The following is a 23,395-nucleotide window of genomic DNA, read 5'->3' on the forward strand; positions in this document are numbered from 1 at the left end:
GACTCAGGGAAAATAGATGAAGCATTCGTCCAACATAATGCATTTAAAGATCACCAGAAGTCTGAAAATCCAATAATAATTTCTGTGTTTGGAGTTAATAAATGGTGTAATTTTGGTCATTTCTGTTATGGTGGGCCCGCAGGTTCAGAAGGCATGTTTTCTTCAAAAATCAAGAAAAGATTTTAAAACAGAAAAAAAGTGACCAAAAATTTTTGAAGACAGCAAATCAGCAACAAAGTTCCTTAAAAAATGCCAAAAAGTTTTACAGAAATAAAATCACAGACAGGATTTTAAAATCACCCAAAATTTTGAAGTTAATTTTTTTAAAAATATATCTATTTTTTCTTTTCACCAAAAATTTGTGTCTAATTATTAATCTTATTTGAGTCTAAAACATGCCTTCCAAATCCATGGGCATAGGTATATTTTAGACTCAACATTTTGGGGATTTTCACTGAGCAAATGTGAAAACACAAGTTCCTCCCTATTTGACATGCCTCCCCATTTTTGCACCACCACCTTATCCCCTCTCATGAATAACAAACAGTCCCTTGTAATGATAAAACTAAGTACGGTAAACAAACAGATCGACTGCTCAATGACACAGTTTCTCAGTAAGACAAACAATTCTTGCAAATTTACCGTACAGCTAAAAGTACATCAACATCCCCTTTCAAAGAGATAAATCTCTGTATTTCAATTTATATTGACTCAAGGAGGTCAGATGATGCAGAATAAAAACTACTTAGAGCGTCTTGTGGGATACGTGTGAATGTAGTAGTAAGAAATAAGTTAGGTGTACATATTTATACATGAATACACATTATACTGACAGGTGTTTCTATTATTTTGTCCACCCCATATATATCAATGAGGCTTAATAAGAACAAAAAACAACAACAAAAACAAAAACAGTGCATAAAGAGGTTTTATTTTCACATTTGACAGCATTTAGTTTGTCCTGTTTGGGTAAGGAACCAAACTGCATATCAAAGTGCTGTTAAGTACCGTAAATTATACAGTATTACAGTATATTGCTGTGTACTTGTGGATTACAAGAATAAACTACATCATTAATTGCAACTAGCAAATTTTATACTTCTGATCTTAATGGATGCATAGCTCATACAAGTTAATAAAAAGAATCTACGTTTAAAAAAAAGACAAACTATAAAAAGAAATCACAGCAAATTTGAACTTTATCCTGCGTCATTATGGCCTCCGGCAGCAGGAGGCTGTTTGTTTTAGAGACAGCAGCTTTGTTTCAGTTATAAAGTTAGGAATTTTTTTGCATTTATTCTGCCACTTCAGTTTATTGCGAGCCTTACATGCCGTACTTGCTGATGACTTCCTTTGCAAGTGTGACGTAGGCGGACATGGCATCTTCCTTGGACATTCCTGAAAGTGAGTGCAAATACAAAGCATTTGGATTAAAAACACAATCAATGTTTTGCTTTTTTTTGTTTCACCTGGACGCGTTACCTTTCCTGGAGTTCCAGGCGTCCCACTTAGCTTTTCCTTTTACATCCATCATTCCTGGTCTATCTACAGAAGTGAGAGCACACAGGAAGAAGGAAATGTTGAGCGTTTATGAAACGTTTTATGGAAGTGATTCTGTTTCTACTGCAGCGATTCATACCCGTGTTAATCTCTCCAACTATGGCCTGCTTATAGAGGCCGTACAGGTCCAGCAGCTCCTGGTCCGTCGGCCTCGTCTTCACCTTCTTCACATCCTCTGCCATCTTCTCAAACTCTGCCTGCACAAAATAAATGGTCAGAATATATTTCAGATAGATAAGACAGACAGATGACTACTATTCTGTTACAGTATCCTGTAGTAGTAGTAGTAATAATAATAATAATAATATATTATTATTATTATTATTATTATTATCCAGAAATGTTTTGGGGTTTTTTTTGTCACACAAAGAATAAAAACAAAAACAAATGCCGACAGGTTAAAAAAAATATATAGAAAATGTATATTTTTATATACACTATAGTGGCTTGTTTTTACTTTAGTTTACTTTTTGTTATTGTTTGTTCTCTCCGTAAGTTGTGGGGAGGTCTGGTAATGCATTTTTTTTTATAGAAAAAAAAGTCTCTACAAATGCAAATGAATAAGTAACATAACATAAAATAATACAAAAATGTATGTTTATACATGCATACATATACATCTAAAAAAAAACAAGTAAATAATATCTTCACTTTCAACATGGTGATTAGGTCAATGATGAAACAAAAATGACTTCACTGTTAAAATGTAATTGATCATAAGGGCCCCAAACACACTCAAATCCCCCCAATGACCCCTCAAGTCAAATTTTTCTTTTTTTTTTCTCCAAGTTTAAGAAAATCAACTGGATTTTATTTAGTATTATATGTGTGCACGCGAAACAACAAAAGTAACAACACAATAATAGACTATACAATTCAAAAAAGTAACCTGACATAAAAGGAGAATGTCAAACTGTGTATTTAATGTAGCCTCGTATTCATGCGTAGTGCAATTAGCTGAATCAAATGAAAACTATATGATCAATAGTGCATTAATGGATTGATAAAAGATGCATGAATCCAGGGTGCTGATGCTTGCATTATTCTTTATGTGTTTTCATCTCTGATAAATTATTCAGTTTATTGTATTTGCACTGGTTAAACAGTGATATGGAGTTATTTTGCATTTTGCTACATCTGACAGATGAATCATTCTAAAGTATTTGTTAAGTTAGTAATCGCAGAATATGATAATGTGCATATTAATCAGTTACAAACAACACTCATTAAGAAATCTGAGCGTAGTATTCCAGTCATGGTGCAGAGCCTGGGAGACCTATTGTTGCACAAGCTGGACATAAACAATGGGCTTTTATTCAAGACTCTAGTGCTTTTGTGCCTACTTGAATAATCTACTTTACAAAAGATCTGGGACATTGCAGAACAGATCATTATAGACCATGAAAAAACCCTGAAAAACCTTTAACTCTCAGAATTTAAACGCTTATAAATTAAGTTTACATGCTAAAAAAGATTAAACTCTAAATCTTAAGTATTAGTGGAAAAAGGTGTCCATTTTTTAAATTTTTTTTAGTTCTCAATTAAATAGAGCCAGATCCCGTTTGTTGTTTTTGATAATTTCAATATTTTCTCGTTTATCTCTCTTTTTTAAAAGCAGCCTGCATGCAAAGCGGCAGTTGCAGCATCAGAACAGAGCCAGAGGAAATCAGATATGTTTAGACTCGCTCTTCTTTCATTCACTCATCCCACACTGTCAAAGATGGATGACACCACATACAGTAGATGGCGTGGACGCCCTGCTGCCGCGACCGTTATTTATTTCCCAGCGATAACAACTCCGGTACACGGTGACACCAAACGAGGTCAGAAGCAGTAGATCATTTACCTGAGGAGACATATTCGCAGATGCAGCTCTGTGCTTCAGATGGCTGTGTTTCTCCTGTCGGCGCTGCGCAGCTGTAATTACAGCTGATCACTGTAATATAATCTGTCACAGCGAGGAACTGCAGCAGAGGGGGGAGCAGGGAGCTGCCGAGGAGCTGATTGGCTGCATGTCACCTCATACACACACACACACACACACACACACACACACACACACATACACACACGCACTCCCAGGAATATGGGATGCATAGTCTCAGAGGTCATGTTTGGATCAAATTTAACAGTTTATTTATTAATTAATTAATTTATTATTTATGTTGTTGTTGTTATTATGCAAATTATTTTTTCTCCAACCGAATTGAGTTTAAGATAGATATATATATATATATATATATATATATATATATATATATATATATATATATATATATATATATATATATATATATATATATATATATATATATACATTGCTGCTGTAACAAAACAATTTCCCTTACAGGATTAATAAAGTATTTCTATTCTATTCTATCAAGTTTTAAAATAATATTTATAAAAACAAAAATAAAAATAAAATAAAAAATATCAGTATAATTATTATCATTAAATTATTATTAATAATAATGATAATGTCCTGTTATTCTTTTCATTTCATTATTTTTAAAATCGAATTTAATTAAGTCTAAAACGTTTTAATATATTTACATACAGAAAACTTTTTCTCAAAGGTGAAATCGATCAAATGAAACCGTTTATTTTTAATTTATTTATTTATTTCTGCTTTATTTTGGGATTTTTCCGGTGACTCCGTTATAAATTGTGGCACACGCGCACCATCAGCACGTGAAGCCATGGGTGGCACACCGATAGCTGAACGCTGGTCGGCGCTGTGCTCCTCTTATCTTTTACAAATAAAGTTTTTCAATTCAAACAGCATGGCGGCGCCCTGTGGTCCACCCGTGTTGTGGTCTGATCCTGTGAGCGAGTCCGGTCTGTAAAAACAAAAGCGTTTCACTGCGACAGCATCCGGCAGAGTAAGTACGCGTCCCTGCTGTTGTCCCTTATTTTGCGGACTGTCATGGTGTTGATGCAATAATACGAAAAGTGAAGCAAACTTCTCTTCCCATCAAAAACACAACTTTTCTGATCGTGAATCTCTGAGTAAAATACAGCATGAAATAACCGATCAACACACCAAACATGTACCGCAATATTATCCGAGTGCTAACTTATAATTATTTTATTGATTACTACTAATTGAATATTATTTGTGCTGCTCAGTTTAAACCTTGTCATCAAGCCCCGATCGATGATCTGTTTTTGAGGACCGGTAAGTCAGAGCTGAGCAACATGTCAGTATTATATTTATATTTTGATATGAGAAAAGATATCGTCTCAGGTTTTGGATGTCGTAACATCCTAAAATCTTGTCTTTTTTGGTTTTTAAAGGCTGAAAAAGGCAGGAAAGTGATGTCATTTTCTGAACTCAAGACATCTGCAAGACATGAGTGAAAAGAAAATTACCTGAAAATTAGCACAAAAAAATAACCAAAAAACAGAAACGTATAGAAAAATAAATTAAATAAAAAAACTGCTTAGAATTATAATCCTGTTAAACAGATTTAAATATATAATCATAATTAAAATATTAATTATGTATTTTATATTAAATATAATAATTTTACATAGAATTCTACGGAAATGTTGCCCTAGTATTTATTTTTATTTTTTCAAAAATAATACTCTAAATCCACAAATTTCTTGCAGTTTGCAGGACATTTCTTGCCAATTTAGGCGTTGTTTTTTTTTTGTTTTTTTTTTAAGAAATCAAAACCAGTTAATGACTGATATATAATGAATTATTTAGGCTCTCCTTGTTTAAAAGTATTTCTTGTTTACTACAGTTTTTTTGTCTTCACTACAGAGAAGACATGGCTGCTGCAGGAAAATCAGCTAAAAAGGAAATCAGAAAGCCAGCAAAGACCTCCTTCACGTCACCGTTCACTCCACGATGGGGCCCGCTTCCGCAGGAAGACATGCACTTCATCCTGAAAACCCTGAGGGACAAACTGGTGTCCACGGGTCTTGAGAAGAAAGAGGTCAAAGTGTTTCGGCCGTGGAGGAAAAAGAAAGACCAGAAACCTGCCGCCGCACCAGAACCTGCTCCCCAGGCGAGCCAGGATTCTCCCAAAAACGGCTGGACAGACGTGTCAGCGAGGAGACAGCTGGCCGTCGGCATCAACGAGGTCACCAAAGCTCTGGAGAGGAACGAGCTCAAACTGCTGCTCGTGTGCAAGTCCGTCAAGCCCAAACACATGACGGATCACCTGATCGCACTGAGCGCCACGAGAGGCGTGCCGGCCTGCCAGGTGCCCCGGCTCAGCCAGAGCGTGTCGGAACCGCTGGGGCTGAAAAGTGTCCTCGCTCTGGGGTTCAGACAGTGCGCCTGCAAAGATGACGAGGTGTTCACTGACGCCGTGGACGCCATCAGACCCAGAGTGCCTTCACTGGATGTTGCGTGGCTTCAGGGTGGAGCACCCAGTGTGACACCTGAAGGTCCCGCTGATGTGGAGGAGGAGGAGGAGGAGGAGGAGAAGAGGAAGGGCCAGAAAAGGAAGCTTGAGAGTGAATCTGAGGAGGTCACAGAGTCGGCCTCCTCCTGCACGCTGCAGCCGCTCAAAGTGAAGAGAATAGTTGCTAATCCAGCAAAGATGCGAAAAGTGAAGGCGAAGGCGAAGACAGTCAAATGAAAAAGAAGATGAAGATACTTAAGGGATCATTCCTGTTTTTGTATGTTTTAGTTTCCTATTTTTTGGCTTTTGACCACCTAAAGTGAGGCAGTCCTCTTATGGTGGAAATGAGAGTGATTTTTCATTCATTGTATTATTTTAAGGATTTCAGAAGCCTAAAGAGCTGAAAATATCTAGTATTTGACCTCGTGACCCTTTAAGTTGGGATCCACTGTTTTAGGTCACACATAAGAATTTGTGGATGCATTTTTCGACATTTTTCGGCAGCCACTGGTTTACATTCTTGTTTGCATCAACTTGAAATCTGCTTGCGATAAACTACGTTGTCCATCAGTTAGTTGAGAGATTTTTCTGAGTTTCAGCTGCTGCTTTTCTTTTGAAAGTTTAATTTCTGGGCTGTAGTTCAGAAAAAGCAAATACTTTAAAGATTTCTCCATCAGGATATTTCACAAGTTATTTGATTTCATAGAAAAAGAAAGTAACTGGACAGATTCATAGATACTGAGAATAAATGTTAGTTGCAGCCCTACGTTTTAACATCATATCAACTTTTATTTTTGTCATCTGTGTTCATTTTGCACAGTAAAGCAAGTAACTGTTTCAAAGTTAACATTGCAAGAAAAACAGAAAAATATGAATAAAATTCTGTCAAACACAGGAGCAGACATCGTTTGTTAAACCGTGCAACCTTTTTAGAGCAAGAAAGTTTCTCTTCTCATATGCTACTGTGAGTTTGGAGGCTTCCTGCAGTTTACGTGACTGAAAAGATCCGTAAGTACTCTGATATCATTCTTAAGAAGGAATACTTCATCTGCAAAATGACCTTTTGTGTATCAGCTACTCGCTGTGTTACCTTGAATTTGTGAAGAAGGTTTCGTTTTCTGGCATGCCTCCACGGAGAATCCAAAAAAGACGAACACTGTTCATGAAGTGCCGTAAACGCAGAATGTGTTTAACAGCAGAACATCTCCATCGAAACATCCATTTAAAACTGACAGAACTTCTGCAATATAATCCAAGTATCCAGTCATATGCTCAGTACTTCCCAAATAAATGCATTTTTATTAAAACGTTACTATTTAAAACACATCAGTACAAATGGTCTTAATGCACGGCAGAGGAGGGTGCACGGGCTCAAGCCTGCATGCAAACTCGAGCTCGTGCACACACACACATGCTCGGGGCCCGCTACTTGTAAGTGCAAGTTTTTTAAAATCATAAGTGTGTTTGAGAAGTACTGAGGCAACAACTGGATAAATGAGATTTGGATTTTACAACAGGAGTTGCCTGAATGTTTGTAAATTGATGTTTGTTTGTTTTTCAAAGACTGTGGGGTTTTTTTTTACTGTTTTTTTGCCTTTATTTTATAGGACAGATTCAGTGTTAAAGACTGATGTTTTGATATGTAGTTTTATGTAGATGACTTCAATCCATGCATAATGTTGGCCTTTTTAAGATTCTGCCAAAAAATTAAAGGTTTCTACGTGAATTTAAATAATTGATATCCGTGGTCACTTTGCAAGTGAATTATTCCTTTAAATTGATCTCATAAGTGGCATTTCTTTGGCCAGAAACACATATTTAAATTGATGATTATGTTTCTGATAAAAATTTAACTGAGTGCAAGATATATTTTTCATGTAATTTGGTAAATATGACTGGAGTTAAAATTTTGGGCTGGGGCGCCCCTTTAACTCACCTGGTAGACTCGTCATTGTTGCAGAGGAGCGAGTTTGATTCCAGCCCAGGTCCTTTGCTGCATGTCATCCTCTCTCATCTCTCTTATGTTTTGCGATCAAATAAAAGCAAAGTGTCCAAAGAAAAAACCTATAAAAGAAGAAAAAAGTATCCATTCACCAGTTCTTTAAGTTAAAACTATAAAATATACATTAAGTGGAATACTTACTGTGTATTTCTGTTGCTCTAATCATGTTAAAAAGAAGTGCAACACTCACGTCCCTTTTTAAAGTGAGTTTATTCAATCAAATATCCATGCTGGTATAGCTGACGTGTGTGTTGAAACAGATTGTTATTTGCATGGGGGTCATGTCTAAATGATGCTGGTACAAGTTCTTCAGCTTTTTCACAGCTTACAATGGATTTGAATAAAAATATTGTTCTTCAGTTTGAGAAAGCTGTATGTCGTTTCAAAAGTTACACCCCCCCTACCCACCCCCAAAATCTTTTAAATAAGGCAGGTACTTCGGGTTGAGTTCTCACTAAAGGGTGTGGCTAGTTAACATTGACGCTAAAAATCATCACAGCAGCAAAACTGACATGCTCATTCAAACAGCTGCAGGCAACACATCTGTGACACAACCAACATCCATGAGGCACACCGCTGACTCAATAACCCAGCTTTCAATGGTAAAAAAAAAAAAAAAAAGCCCCGAAGCACTGACTGTCCACTGGTCGTCCTTGTCTTGCCAATATATAAAGGGATGAGAAGAAAATTACATCACATACAGAAAAAGTAACGACAAAAACGGCAGCAGCCTTTACCTCTTGAGTTATGCAGAGCTGCATGAACAGGATTATCAAACACAAAGTAACAAACTCAGAAAACAATTCTGAAAACATTTTTCAAACCTCTGAGATCACCAGCAGCTCCACCACAGAACAAGTGGTCTGACAAATCAAAGATCTCCTCGCTCAGTCGAGAACAAGAAAAACGCCAGTTTGACCTATTTACCTGGAAAAATTCTGTTAATACTGGACAGAAAAAGAACAGAAATTGTCTTAAGACATTTTGCAAAGTACAAGTATAAATATAACCGTTAAAAGAATTTCATTTAGCTGCACGACACACTAAAAAAATGACCCACAGTATATTTTCAGACACACAAATACAGTACCGTTTTAAAAAAACATAACACCAGAGGCGTTAATAAAAATGGACCTGGGGGGGAAAAACAAAAACGGAAAAGCTCAAATTTCAAACTAATGCGGTTACTGATACAGGCTTGTTTGTTCAGCCTCTGTTCTCTGAATACATGCTGTTAAATTATTCCCCGGACACTCTGAATGTTGTTTAAGAGCACATTTAACATCCTACTGCAGGGACTGAGCTGATGGGAAGGTTTGCATTAAAGAGGAAACAGATAACATTTTGGCTACAGTGACTACAGAACAAGTCCTGCTTTCACAATGCAATTCTGTCTGTCACCGGGTACGAACACCCGGGAAAAATGAAGGATCGATGCACAGCACAAAGGAAGTACATTAACCATTGAGCAACCAAAACAGGGAGAGGACAGCACTTTTTTTTCCCTTTGTAGCTATCAATAGCTATCTCCAGTTAGCAGAGTATCAATGTGTAGCTACTATCCCCAGAAAGCTCTTTTTCGGCTCTGAAGAAAATGTAAAGTGGTCTGGTTGTGACAGTGGCACTAAGAATAATACCACTTGTGAACACTACTGAAGGTTAAAGTTCAAAGGTTGAGTGTTGTGAGCTGCTTTACAGGGGCGTCTTATTAACCGCTTTGTAACCGCCTACTGAAAGTAAGAAGCAACAGAAAAAAGAATAGAGCAAAAGAAACTGCCCTTAACTGCTTTAAATTACAATTTCTTCATCAGTTATTACAGCTTTACCTCAGATTTGTGAAGAAAACATTGTTTTTCTCGCATGTGAACGAAGAATCCAAAAAGGCAAACATTCCTTATGATCAAGGTAAACAGGGTCCAAGTTTAACAGCAAAACTACATCGAAACATTCATTTTTCATGACCGCTAGTCCTCGTAAGGGTCGCAGACAACCATTCACACTCACATTTACACCGACGGGCAATTTAGAGTCACCAGTTAACCTGACCTGCATGTCTTTGAAATGCGGGAGGAAGCCGGAGAACCCGGAGAAAACCTACGCTGATACAGGGAGAACACGCAAACTCCACACAGAGGGCCCCCCCCAACCGAGGTCCAAACATCGCCCCAGCCCGGGTTTGAACCGGGGACCCTCTTGCAGTGAGGTGACAGTGCTAACCACTACACCACCGTGCAAAACATCTACTAATAAACACTTACACAACTCGTTCAGTATATTATGAGACTCATTTATCCAGTTGTATGCCCAGTTTTCCCAAAAATAAAAACATTTTTGATAAAACATTAGGATTCAAAACACGTTGGTACCAACAGTCTCTTGCGTGGCCGAGTTCTCTGATCAAGAGGAGCTGATACACAAGCTCAAGGCCTGCTATTTGTAGGCCAAAGTGTTTTATATTGTGATGTTTTTGTGTGAAAACACGTTTTGGAAGTGCTGAGCTTACGACTAGATAAGACTTGAATTACACCATATCAGTTGTGCAAGTTTGCAAACTGATGTTTTTATATCGTTTTGCTGTTGTTAAACATGGTCCCTATTTAGTTAATTCATCAAAAATGTTTGCATTTTTTAGATTCTCCCTTCACTGTAGAGGCATGCCAGAAAAAAAAAAGTCTTCACAAATATAACGCAACGCAGTAAGTAACTGGTATGCATGATAGTCACTTTGCAGATGAAGTATTTCTTTAAAGGAGACTCAATTGAGAACATTACTCTTTAAAAGTAGTTAAGCCATTTTTACACTATGAAACTGTCTCAACACAGAAACCCTGACTATTCTGATTTTTGATTTTTTTTTGCACAAAATCTTATTCAAATCCACCCAGGTTAGAATTTAATTGGGATTTGCATTTTCCAGAATTTGGTGCTGTAACTCACCGCCCTGCTTGCATGTCATCTTTAGTTTTTCCAGCTACTGTAATTTTTGCCTTTTATTCAACAGGCCCGCTAACCAAACACATCGTGCACATGCAGATAACTGAGCATGAGCGTATCAGTGTGACCACAACCGAGCAACACGTGGTTTAGATGTTCCACTAAAAATCCAGAAACAGCTTTGTAGCATGAACACGGCTCACATCCTGTAAAAATAAACAGTTGTACAGTTTGTACCGCAACCCATCTATTTTGAAATCTGACCCCTTAAAAAAAAGAGAAAAAAAAGAAAAAGAAAAAGAACCCCTTTGCTTGTTTAGGAACTCAAAAATTGTGCTTCATTGATGCAATACATTCTTCATCAAAAACCACTTAAAACCCACGTTGTCAGACAAACTCAGTGACATCTACACTACCTATGAGGAAAATACTTTGGATCAGCCCTCCCGACCCCCAAACTCACACTACAGGAATAAATATGATCTGGCTTTAAATGTACAGGTACTATATATTTTTAACAAAAAAAAACATGTATATCAATGCACCAATTGGATGAGTCCTTTCATGAAGATATTCCTTTTTGTGTGTATGTGTGTGTATTACTTGACAGTGTGAGTGTGAAAAGTTAAGATATTTTTCTCCTAAATGCTTTTATATGTCAGCTATCACAGAAACACATTCTTAGCATTTCTAATTCTACTGAGGCCCGAAACAGCCGCCAGAGAAATGTCTGACCGTGACGATATGAAGAGATGGGAATAATATCTCGTTAAATGCCTTTAAGACCCTCTTGTACCGCCGCTGCAGTGGGACATAATAACTTATTGTTCTGTGGTCATGTTTGCTTGTTGATTATCATTTACATAGTTCAATGTGAAATTAAACAACATGCCAGTCCCCCGTGACGAGGCGTCTGCTGAGGAAGAAGAACTAAACAAAAGTCACAATGTCAAGGCATCCTCTTGTATGTCAAACTGGTATGTTTTAAAATGTGAGTGTGCATGTCAGGAGCGTTGTACTGTATGAGTATCTCAGGCATAGCATGACTTCACATTCAGGATGTTGATGATTTAAGAGTTTTCACCTCCAGGTGAACTGAGAATGTTCTTGAACCGTCTCCCAGCCTCCAGGTCGGTTTTACTGTTGTGGTTCTCATTGTCTAGCTTGGGCTACCTGTATGTCCAGGTAAGGAATAGCCAGAGGTCAAAGGTTACGACCTCCTGATCAGTGTTTGTGTAGCAGCCGTGAAGAGGCCTGCTACTGAAGGACGAGGCCAACCTGAAACACACAGACGGTGACCTGCTGTTAGAGGAGTTTTGATGACAAGAATACATTTTTTTTCCTGCACCAGCTGTACGAAAGTTCAAAACCCTTCTTAATTATAACTGAAGGGTTTACCAAGTGGAGATGTACACATCACTAAATTATGTGTAGATAACCTGTTACAAAATATTTACACAAACTTTCTGACAGGTGTAACTGGAGCTGTTGTATTTGGATAGCTAACGAAAAAAAAGGTAGATCACAAAACTGACATTAGCTGGCTAACGCTTCGGACTGAGAAGTAAAAGAAATCTGACATGATCCTTGATCAAAATGCTTTTTAAGAAATAATGTTAAAGCCGTAGTTGGTAACTTTAATGCTTTTTTTTCATATTTACTGAAACTGTCAATACCCACAAAGTAGTACATGAGACAGATGTTGTTCCTCTTCTGCCTCTAATGGCAATAACACACATGAAGGAAAACAACCAGTCAGAGCACAGGAGTCTCTTATGCAGCAGACAAACTTATCAATCACATTCTTAGATCAAAAATGAAAGACTTAGTCACAGATTCTATAGGATGTCAATTTTTTTTAGTCTGCCTGGTTGTACAACTGACCCAGAAAGTTCTCTTTTGACTCATAAACAGTCAGTTGTATTTTTGTCTGACTCTGATTTCTCTGAAAAAGAGATTCTGAATCTCAATGGGACCAACCTTGTTAAAAAAAGTTAAATAAATAGATAAATCTCTACTCATAAACTGCTGTTAACTGTCAAACGAGGCAGCACTGATCAAATATGAATCAAGATTCAGTTACTGCATGGCCTACTTCTCACATCAAATGTTTCCACACATATTTTTAAGTTTACTGTTTAGCCATAAAGTAAGATAATTTGTGATTCAGCCGCCATGTTGGAAACAGTTGAACACACAACCCAGCACCACCCAGCAGCTCGAGCATCTGCAACATCAATCAGGTCTTATCCAAAACTGATGTTTCTGCCGTACTTTAGAATGTAGACACTGAGGTGGAACGAATAATACTGTGGATGCCTCCGTTTGTCAGTGAAGTGGTGCAGCAATACTAAGTTTAAGTGTGAAGCAGTCAATAGATCGAGCTGTGCAACAAATCGTAAACAAACCGACGGCACATGCTTATTACACAAAGAAACCGAATAGAGATGTTATCATTTCCAAAACGCTCTAATTTACAAGTCCATACAGAAAGTAACCAGAAATTTGAAAAATCTGCACCTTAGAAGGTTTTAGTGACCAAGACTCTGTTTGCATTTGGACACAAGAGGCCAAAAAAAAGAGAAAAAATCAGTTTCCAAAACTGTCTGCATACATGTTGACAGGGCATGAGTTGATAGTTTGCTGTGAACTCTTGCTGCTGACCTTATCAGGGTCCATAGGAGGACATTTCCAGTTGTAAAGGTAATACTGCAGATTTCCATCTCCTATGCCGAACTTGAGCTTCTCCAGGAACACCTTATTCTCCATTAGATCCAAGGCATTGAACACATCAAAACCTTTCTGTTAAACACACAGACGAAGAAGACGTCACAAACTAAGTATCATGATGCATTACACAGATGCAAGAAAGTTGAACTCCCAAAACATTTTAAGTGTTCACTGAAAGAAATAGGACAGTATTTTGGTGCAGAAATACATTGATGTGACAGGTGGAACATAAAAATTAAACACACATAATTATGCTATTTAAAACAGACTTAATTCAGTGAGTATTACCTCACATGTGCAGTATGTGAGAAATGATCAGAGTGTACATGAGAAAATGACTACACTTTAACAAAAAAACAGTAAAAAAAAAATGCATTTTTATAATTTCATTTAAGTTTACCTTCTGCTAATAAGTATCCACTGGATTAGTAGAACTGGTTAATTATTTGGTAGTGGCATGTGTTTTTGAATAACCCTAAAGAGAGCGAAACATTACCAGCTTGGCCAGGATCAGTGCATCATTCATTAAGTCCAGTAGTGGCGTTTGTGTATGAACGTTGTAAAAAGAGTAAGCGGCCTTCAGGCTCCTATGGAGAGGGTGATGCATCACCGTCGAGGGCAGAGTGTAGAAACTAGTGAAATCTGTCAGGACACCACCGGCACCCTGCGGAGACAGAGACATGACGACTGTTTTAACAGACAGAAGACTCAACAGGCCCTAAGTATTTTGAATACAGAAACTAATTCCAGATACCTCTACTACAAATGTGTCAATTATGTTGTCCTGTGGCAAGAACCAGTGAGCCACCTCCTCCTCTCCCATAGAAGGTGCAAGCTGGAAACGTCTCAGGAATTTCTGTAGCAGCTCTGTGACCTGGGGGATGTCACGCCTGTCCATCGGCCGCAGACCTGGGGTCTTGGTGCTCTATATTGGGTGTAGAAAGCAAGAGGAAAACGTCGATGTAAGTTCTGCCATTTACAAGAATTATAAAAAGAGATCTGGGCCTGTCAGGTGCAAGTGTTTACATCTGGTAATCTGTAGAGTTTCATGGTTCTTTGCAGGGTCATGTTTCTGCTCAGGTGGGAAAATTTAACTTCCACAAGCTTTCTGGGGTTCAAAGAACGATGCCAATACCTGACACAGAGAAAAAGGAGGAAAAAAAAGTGAAAATTGCTTTTAAACCAATTTCTGACACAGTGTCTTATGTGTTTCATGTTTCAATATTACTTTGCATACCTGCATGTGGACACAGGTTTAGGCAGCACCACTCCTGCTGTGTAAACTGCCTGAAATATCCCTTCTAAGTTAACTCTCCGTGTGATCTCTCTGATTAGCACTGGAGCGACGCGCTTTGAACGCAGTTTCTTATGGACACACAGGAAGTTGATTTCAACCATCCTCTTGAGTCTGAAGCAGCAGAAAGAAAGACGTTACAGTATAATGGTTCCTACTGGCTCTTATCATTGCTTTTCTCCAGTGTATGTGATCGGTAATCAGTGCTCACGTGTCATAGATGCGTATATCTGCAGGGATGGCACTGATGAAGCCAACAAGCTTCTTATTTGAGGACACTCTCACTCCACAATGCCACTGTGGTAACCAGCCAGGGGGACGCAGAGCCCTGAGAGGAGAGGAAATGTTAAGTGTGACAGCAGACAGTTTAATACTTTACATACATATTTTATGAGCAGTTAGATAAAAACATCAGCAAGTGATAAACAAAAACACACAATGAGCGCTACAAGCTTACCATTTGAGAAAGTTTGGCGAATAATCAAATCTGAACATGTTGTCGTCGTCTTCCACATAATTTTCATTTAACAACGTGTACAACTCTTTCAGCTGAAAGAGACAAAGATAACAAAAATTGAATTTTACAGCTGCAATGGTCAAAAGAAAATAAACTGGCAACTATTTTGATAACTGATTAACTGTTAAATGAAAAACATTTGATGGGTCTAGCATCTTAAATGTGAAAATTGCCTTGCTGACACTAAAATTCAATTTTGGACTCAAGTTTGGGCATAAAGCGTGTGATGAGGTCACCTGGTGCTCTAGGATACTGTGACGGGCAAATTTCACTGTTTTCTGATGTTTTATAGACTGAATCACTGTGATGTCACTCTAACAACAACAGTATAGTACCAACCAATTAATCAATCAAGAAAAATCAGCATATCAACTGTAAAATATTTGAGACAATCATTGTACTTACTACATCTGCATTGCTGAGATCCAGAGTGTCCCACATAAAGCCTTGAGGTAAAGAATATGGCTCCTGTCTAATGTTTTCTTTGTCTGCTTCTATCGGCCCGTGACTCGTCACCACCTCATCTGCAAAAATAGCACAGCTCTCGTCAAAGATATAAAACCATTTTTCAATCACCACATTTCCTGTAAATGTAGCAATTTGCTCAGCTGACACTGATCCTGAGCCAACAACAAATGTTTGTGTTCTTGTTGAATCGCTGACAGCTATAAAAATCTGCTTCTGCTGGTCCCATGTTGACCAGACACACCCAAGGCTCTCCTGCACAGACCTGACTCTCTGTCCAACGCTGTTCATGGACAGTTTAATCTAATGCCACTGAGCATGTCCAGTGAGTATTCATGGACCCCCGCTGAACTTCACAGCTGACATGTTTTTGGGACACTGGCTTTGAGCAGCACACTATGATGAAATAAAACCAGTAGATGGCACTGGTGCACAGAAACACTGTTCAAGAAAGATGATAAATCTGCTGACCGCTGAAGTAAAAACTGTTTGAGTGTGGAAGCAATTTCCGCAATCATCCATTGGCCACGCTAATGATTAATAATCACTTAATCGCTAAGAGCTTACAAGGTACCAAATGCTTTCTCTTCCTCACTAAAAGCTTTATTCAAACATGACACAGACTTGCAGCACAATTTTAAACAAATAAGATATGAATCAAATAAACAATGCTCTTGTTCACTCTGCCCAAGTTAAGTAGGTACTTACTGAGCTTCGGCACGGGCTGAGTGTCCCAGAACTGGTACTTGTGCTTGGCTGCCTCATCGATGCTCTTTGCTGGTCCCTGGCAGGACAGCAGCTCCATGGCTCTTTGGATGTCCTGCAGCTTCTGAATGGGTAAGCCTGGGTTCTACGCGTAGAAAGGGGACATGTACACGAATTAGAACAAAGACAAAGGAATTTAGGTACAGCGACAACGTGAATCAACATTTCCCTGCATGTGTGATGTGACATCAGGGTTCCCACAGCTTAAGGTAAATTAAATTTCATGCTTTTTAACTCTTTTAATGCCACTCAAGATGAAATTTAACACAGATTTTTAAAAAAAACACTAAACTGAAAAAAGCAAATAAAAAAACAGAACCAACTTTTTTTTAAAATTAGAGTTAAGAACAATTTTGCCCAAACATATAATGTAACATAAAATGTTACTTTTTTGGTCCGGTGAAAAAGTCAGATCTGGTTAGAATTCAGAAATACCATTTATTAGTGATTTTTATTACTGACTCTGTGGGATTATTCCACTGCTTTAAATTTAGTAAATTATTAAAAAAATAAATAAATGCTGCCAATTATTTTGTGACTTTACAATGCAACATCAGAGAAAAGCAATCTAAAACATCCTACTTCCAATGTTTTTGCATTTTTAAGACTTTTGAAAGACTGATTTAAGACACTTTAATACCAACTAAGGTCTTATTTTTGGATTAATTAATAAAATGCACACGCAGCATCTACCACATAAATCTGAATACCTACATAATGAAGGCACAACAACATTGGGCATGTGTGAGTCTTATAACCATTAACCGCCACAAATCCAAGTTACGTTTGACTGTTCACACCAGATTATTAGTAACTGATGAGTGCTGGATTATCACCGCTTACAAAACACTCATGTCCACAACTGTAGTTCAGCACATGCCTCTGTCAAACACTGTTACATGCACACAGTATCTCTGGTTTTCGTCATTCATGGGATTTTATGTTTATATGGAAAATGAAAAAACTGGTTATTCATACACATGATACTAATACTGTCCAGGTTTGGGATAGTGGCGGCTCATGTGGTTTTTTCGCATTTGTAGTATTCCTGTTGAATTGTGTGTGTGCCTGTTTGCGGTATTCATGTCTATTGCTGCCCTTAACTCTGTAGATGAATTCTGAATTCTGTCTTCATCTCATCAGCAGAAATGAAAGATGGGAGAAACAGTTTAAATTCATCCTCCATACCGCTGTCAGACTCCCACTTTCATTTCAGTGTGCAATAAATTGTTCACCATCGTGTTTTTTGTGTCAGAGAGCTCCAGATGGCAGACAGTAATTGTGTTAGGATAGCTGCTTGTCCAAGTTTCTAAAAGTGGGCTGTAATGTTTACATGGGAAAAACAGAACTGGGATTATAATGTGCTCAGTGTTTAAAGGTTGCTTTGACTGGAAGCCACTACAAAATCAAAGGCGTAGATTCTGAGGGGGACGCAGGGGCACATCCCCCTAAATATTTAGAAAACATGCAATAAAAACATGAAAGAAGCACATTTATAGCACATTTACTGTGCTCAACTGCTAAAAAAAAGACTACTAGATGCAACACTGGTTTATGTTTATGCACATTAATATTTCACTATAATTCTGAAAAGAAGAATATCCTAGTGTTATTTGGGTTTTAGGAGCAGTCTTTGAACATGTATAGAGCTCATTCAGCAAATGCATCTCCACTGAAGCTTTTACCACAGTTTGAGACACTTGGCATGTTACCTGTTTATGGTCAGCCCTGTATGTTGTCATGGATACCTTGAACATAATCCAACTAATCAATAATTTGCGAGGCTGTGGTAGAGATGCATGCTCATAAGGAAACCCCAAACTGCTGGTCAAAACAAGAAAAACACCTAGTTTTTAACATTATGAAAGACTTGGATATCAACAGATTTTTGGATATTTGCAAATATTGCAACGCCGACCTTTTACACGAGGTGGCTGAAGAAACTAAAGAAAGGAGTTGTGTTTGCACAGTCGCCAACAGTCTGCCACCAGCAGAAAACTTTTTTAAAAATCCTGGCACAATCAACAGTTGTTCCACTTTTCCATATTTTGACATGATAAATGACATGTTAGGGCACGTCAATTGGAGTATACACAGCTTTTATATTTCTGTCAACTTTCACTTTTACTCCATTGCATTTCTAAATAAGATGTAGACTCTTACTCCGATACATTTCCCCTAAGCATTTTAGTTACTTAGCACAAAAGAGCGAAGTAAGGGAGGAAGAGAGGAGGGATGAAGGGACAGACAGACGATTAAGGCAGGAGCGTCCAAACTTTTTTGACTGGGGGCCAGATTAGATAATGTTTAAAATTCCTTGGAGCCAGCTTCCCGCATCATATGGTTATTTTGAAAGACAATCTGAGGGGCCGAGGGCCCCTGGGCCGGACTTTGCATGTGAAGATCTCGTTTTTATTTAGGTGTAACGTACCTTCTATTTTTAAGGTAGTGTACGTTGCGAAAAAGTAAAATGTAAATTCTGATTGCTTTTTTGTCTTCTATTGATAGCGTGTACCTGTACTATACTTTCAATACTTAAGTGCATTTAATATCAAAAAATTACTATTGATAGTTAAGTAAATATCAAATTCATAATTTATATCATCATTTAAGACTGTAACTCAAAAAATATTCTGATAGACAACTTCAACCTCTACCAGAGTCATTTTCTGGTAAGAAATCTGTACTTTTGCCACACATACTTACTCACACTTACTGTAGTTATTTCTGGCTAACCTGCTGCTAACTTGCCTTATGTCTTCTGCCCATTGCCAGGCAGCCACTCGCATGGGTATGTATGAAATATCTATTTATTAACAACCTGGCTAACTTTATATCGCATGGCTTGTGTGTTAGTGCATATGAACTAGGGGGTCGACAGATCACCGGCCAATTATTGGGGCCAATATTTGACATTTTGCAGATTATCTGTGTCTATAGCTTATTTTAATGATTGCCAATAAAATTAATTAGAAAGTGCAAAGAAAGTGTCAGCATGGGAGAACTTTCATGTAAAACCCCAGCAAGCTATTTTAATTCATTCATTTTTTAATTTAAATTTTCATTAAAAAAGTGTCAGGGAACTTGCGCTATATGATGAAAGGTTCAGTTTAATTCAACATTTGCTAAAGGCATTTAAACAAAGTTTTTTTTGTTGAAGTTTGTTATATTCCAAATTTTAATTTCGACAGAATTTTTTTCAATTTCATTTTAGGTGCATATCAGTTCCAAATATCAGTTATCGGTCTCATTATGTAGCAATAATCGGTATCAGCCCTGAAAAAACAATTTCCGTCAACTCCTTCTATTTAAGGTGTCCTGCTGCTGTTGTTATGTGAATTTGACCAATTTGTAGGCTTCAAAACATCTTGCCAAAGGAGGACAGTTGACTATTAGACAGCTGGCTAGCACTTGCATATTTACTGAAATATTGATTAATGCGTATCCTTAAAAATAAAATAAATAAAATGGATATGACTTAAGCTATCAGGTACTTCATCCACCACTGCAAGCAGGGTTTTGTTGGGTTGTCGCTTGTCTCCTTACCTGCTCCTAATAGGCTACCATGTCTACCATCAGCCTGGCGAGAGGCACTAGTAGGTTAGTGGGTTATTGTTTTGGATTTGCCATTAAAAGGTGTGTGTGTACATTTCAGTGGGTCATCGTCGCACCTTTATCTCCTGAGAGTCGGAGGCAGAGTCAGACTTGGCTCCCCCTGAGCTTGGCTTCTCTTTCTTCCTCTTCTGCTTCTTCTTCTTCCTCTTGGCCCCCAAATCTCCCCCTGGACTCCTGGAGAAATGGACACAAACACACAGCGCATTACAAAACAGGGGCTGAATCTGTCCGTCTCACATTTGACTCACACAACCAAAGAAAGCTGCGCTTAGCTACCGTTAGCTAACTTACCATAGCAACGAATGACAGCTGAGCTAACGTTAGCTAACTAACGGTTTGTCTCAACGGCTGGCTGTCATCATGTCATTCAGTCGGGACGCTAGCTAAGAGTTTAAATGCAGGAAAACACAGTTAAAACGGTAAAAATGACACCGAAATAAAGGTTTAAAATCAGCTCTTCTCGTGTGGTTACTAGCTTGAAATGAGGGCCTTTTAGCAAACAGCCCGGCTGTGTTTGTGTCGGCTAACGTTAGCTCACCGCGCTAGCCGTCCCCACCGAGCACACACATAAACAGGCAGCCTGGAATAACGTTACTGCGGACCGGACAGGCCATCCTCACCCCTGCATGTGCTCATTCTCCTCCTCGTTGTCTCCGTCTATCCCGCAGGTGTCCTGGTCGTCCAGCTCCAGGCTCTGCTGACTGGCTGCGGATTCACTGTCCTCCGCCATCACAAAAAATGGTTTTTTTTTTAAAAAAACTGTCAGCTACCGTGTGTGACAGAGATCACGGGCAGCAGCGGAGAGATGCAAAAACAAAGAAAGAGCCGAGCGAAAGCGCACCGCCTACAGGCCGGTGGAGGGAAAACACAGCTGAACTCTTTTACCTTTTACCCTGAAATATAGCCCAAATAAAATATATTTTTTTTATAAATATTTACAGCACTCTCAGTACTGACAGGATCCCGACTTTATTTGATTTATCCATGGCTTGGTCATGTAACCGTTAGTGGCAAACTGAATAAATAAAACGTATTCAGGTTTGAGCAACATCTACAAGATAAGATCATAACAACAGGCAGTGGTGGAGGAAGTATTCAGATTCGTTACTTAACTACAAGTACTATTACCACACCGCAGAAATACTCTGCTACAAGTAAAAGTCCTGCATTGAAATTTTACTTGAGAAAATAAGTATAATCAGGTACTTAAAGTTTTAAAAGTAAGTACCCAATGCAGAAAAAACCTTAAAATATTTTAAAGCAATAGAAAAACACCCCCACACTGTTTGTTAAAAAAGAAAGAAAGAAATGAGATAAAATAATAATAATAAATACAAAAAAAATCAAAACTACTTTCTAAAAAGGAAGAAAAAAACACCCCAAAAACTCAAAATTATTTTAAGAAAAGGAAAGAGAACATCCACAGAACTCAAAATTATATATATATATACACTCACATATATATTAAGTATATATACATATATATATTAAGTGTGTGTGTGTATAAATAGTACACACTTAAAATTAAAAGTACTGAATACAGAAGAATCTAAAAACTCAAAATTTTATAAAAATAATAGAAAAAAACATCTCAAACTAAAAAAAAAAAGTTTAAAACAATAATATTAATAATAATAATAATAATAATAATAATAATAATAATAAACACAAAAAAATCTATTACAAGTAACTATTTGAAAAGAGAAAACTGCCCTCATAACTCAAAAAACATTTAAAAAAGGGAAAAGAAACATCCATAAAACTGAAAATTATAAAAACAAGAAAAAGACTTAAATGTTTATCAAACATCAAAACAGATGTACAATTTAGTTATTTTACTATTAATAACACTTAATCCTAAAGCGCTTTAAAGGTTGCATATCTAAAAAAAAATTTAAAAAAAGAAGATTTCTCTGTCTTTTTTATTATAAAGCAGGTACAGGTGCTGTATAAATGATGTGAAAGAATCAAAATACTCAACCCACAGAGAAATGCACACAGTCCATATTCAGAACGTTTGCCTTCAAATGAGTCCTTGACTTGAAATACAGAGATGTGTGAAATTGGCAAACTTTAAGTATATCATTCTGTTTTTTTGTTTTTTGTTTTAAAACTGGAAGTGATTGTAAATCCACACTGTGATTCGGTTTATCTAGGCATTTTCAAAATAAACAGTGTAAATGGGTCTCTTTGAATTTCCTGCAAGTATGACTGTTAATGTCAGTGGTGGGAACCACAGCTGAATTACAATGAAAAGATCTAAAAAGGTAAAAGGTGCATGTACAGTGCCATAACATTAATTTCCCACTATAATAACAGTGCGGAGACGTGGAGATGTGCAGATGTGGAAGACCCGAAAACACTGACCAATCAATGCAAACGTCACTTTTTCAGAAGGGAGGCTTAAAGAGACAAGCGCTAAAATTGAGCATTTCAGACATAGTGAATACAGGTATATTCAGTTTTTTAAAGTTTTTTTTAAACATTAAAGCATGTAGACATGTTCATAGAGAAATCTAAAATAAAAGTACAAACCTGAAAATGAGCATCACATGGGACTTTTAAAAGCCCCATCATTCCCTAAAATATTGACGTGTTCAGATATTTGGTGAAAAATATTGAGATTTTTTAACTTGCCATTAGTTCCTTAACCCTTTGAAACCTGGATCATCATCAGTTTTCTAATGCTGCGTTCAGATGCTTTTCACAACCTATTTGACCCTTTAAAACATGACCAAAGTGGTTCATGTCTTGAAAACATGGGGACAAAATTCACTGATCAAACGTGGCAAGACATGTTTAAAAGGTGCAAAGAAAATTACCTGAAAATATTTTGAAAGAAGAGGTTATTAGAAAAGTATCCAAAAAATGTCCAGACAACAATATTTATGATTATAATAATATCATATTTAAAGTATAATAAAATATATTTAAAAAATACATATCTTAAATTTTCAGTGCTTTTTTAGGTCATTTTTTGTTTTGTTTTTTTTACTTCTTTGTGCTTATTTTCTGATAATTTTCCTGTAAATGTTTTGCTAATTTTTGGGTCATGTCATTACTTGTTGTTTTTTCCCGTATTTTTTTAAAATCAATCAAATCAATCAATCAAGCAATCAAACGAATTTGCTCAGGTTTCAAAGGGTTAAGAA

General features: G+C 37.3%; 3 protein-coding genes across 3 annotated transcripts; 1 reads left to right on the top strand and 2 right to left on the bottom strand.

Annotated features, from left to right (window-relative positions):
- Positions 1–912: 912 nt before the first annotated feature.
- acbd7 (acyl-CoA binding domain containing 7) lies at positions 913–3,564 on the bottom strand. Its single transcript, XM_088084529.1, has 4 exons — positions 3,407–3,564; positions 1,640–1,757; positions 1,483–1,545; positions 913–1,398 (listed from the first exon to the last, which is right to left on the bottom strand). The coding sequence occupies exons 1-4, from the start codon at positions 3,416–3,418 to the stop codon at positions 1,325–1,327; spliced, it is 267 nt and encodes an 88-aa protein (XP_087940655.1). The 5' UTR covers positions 3,419–3,564; the 3' UTR covers positions 913–1,324.
- Positions 3,565–4,242: 678 nt separating this feature from the next.
- Positions 4,243–6,815, top strand: rpp38 (ribonuclease P/MRP 38 subunit). The gene is made up of 2 exons (XM_088084530.1): positions 4,243–4,442; positions 5,333–6,815. The coding sequence occupies exon 2, from the start codon at positions 5,340–5,342 to the stop codon at positions 6,156–6,158; it is 819 nt and encodes a 272-aa protein (XP_087940656.1). The 5' UTR covers positions 4,243–4,442; positions 5,333–5,339; the 3' UTR covers positions 6,159–6,815.
- A 1,299-nt stretch (positions 6,816–8,114) lies between these two features.
- Positions 8,115–21,069, bottom strand: nmt2 (N-myristoyltransferase 2). Its single transcript, XM_042490699.2, has 12 exons — positions 20,864–21,069; positions 20,300–20,417; positions 16,572–16,713; positions 15,804–15,922; positions 15,339–15,430; positions 15,093–15,209; positions 14,825–14,995; positions 14,614–14,722; positions 14,342–14,512; positions 14,084–14,251; positions 13,522–13,659; positions 8,115–12,135 (listed from the first exon to the last, which is right to left on the bottom strand). Exons 1-12 carry the CDS (start codon positions 20,971–20,973, stop codon positions 12,115–12,117), a joined length of 1,476 nt encoding a protein of 491 aa, XP_042346633.1. The 5' UTR covers positions 20,974–21,069; the 3' UTR covers positions 8,115–12,114.
- Positions 21,070–23,395: the final 2,326 nt, after the last annotated feature.

The sequence above is a fragment of the Plectropomus leopardus genome, chromosome 11 (genome assembly GCF_026936395.1).
Source record: "Plectropomus leopardus strain MGB_pleo_1.0 chromosome 11, ASM2693639v1, whole genome shotgun sequence".
Classification (NCBI taxonomy): Eukaryota; Metazoa; Chordata; class Actinopteri; order Perciformes; family Serranidae; genus Plectropomus; species Plectropomus leopardus.

What these genes read in the sequence shown, in the direction of transcription:
- acbd7 (XM_088084529.1), bottom strand. An exon ending in AGTTGGAGAGATTAACACGG is followed by an intron (nt 1,546 to 1,639) that starts GTATGAATCGCT and finishes TCACTTCTGTAG; the next exon opens with ATAGACCAGGAATGATGGAT. An exon ending in CGCCTGGAACTCCAGGAAAG is followed by an intron (nt 1,399 to 1,482) that starts GTAACGCGTCCA and finishes ACTCACTTTCAG; the next exon opens with GAATGTCCAAGGAAGATGCC.
- nmt2 (XM_042490699.2), bottom strand. Translation starts at nt 20,973, where the DNA reads ATGGCGGAGGACAGTGAATCCGCAGCCAGTCAGCAGAGCCTGGAGCTG. An exon ending in AAACCTGTGTCCACATGCAG is followed by an intron (nt 14,723 to 14,824) that starts GTATGCAAAGTA and finishes TCTCTGTGTCAG; the next exon opens with GTATTGGCATCGTTCTTTGA. An exon ending in TTGACACATTTGTAGTAGAG is followed by an intron (nt 14,252 to 14,341) that starts GTATCTGGAATT and finishes CTGTCTCCGCAG; the next exon opens with GGTGCCGGTGGTGTCCTGAC.
- rpp38 (XM_088084530.1), top strand. Translation starts at nt 5,340, where the DNA reads ATGGCTGCTGCAGGAAAATCAGCTAAAAAGGAAATCAGAAAGCCAGCA.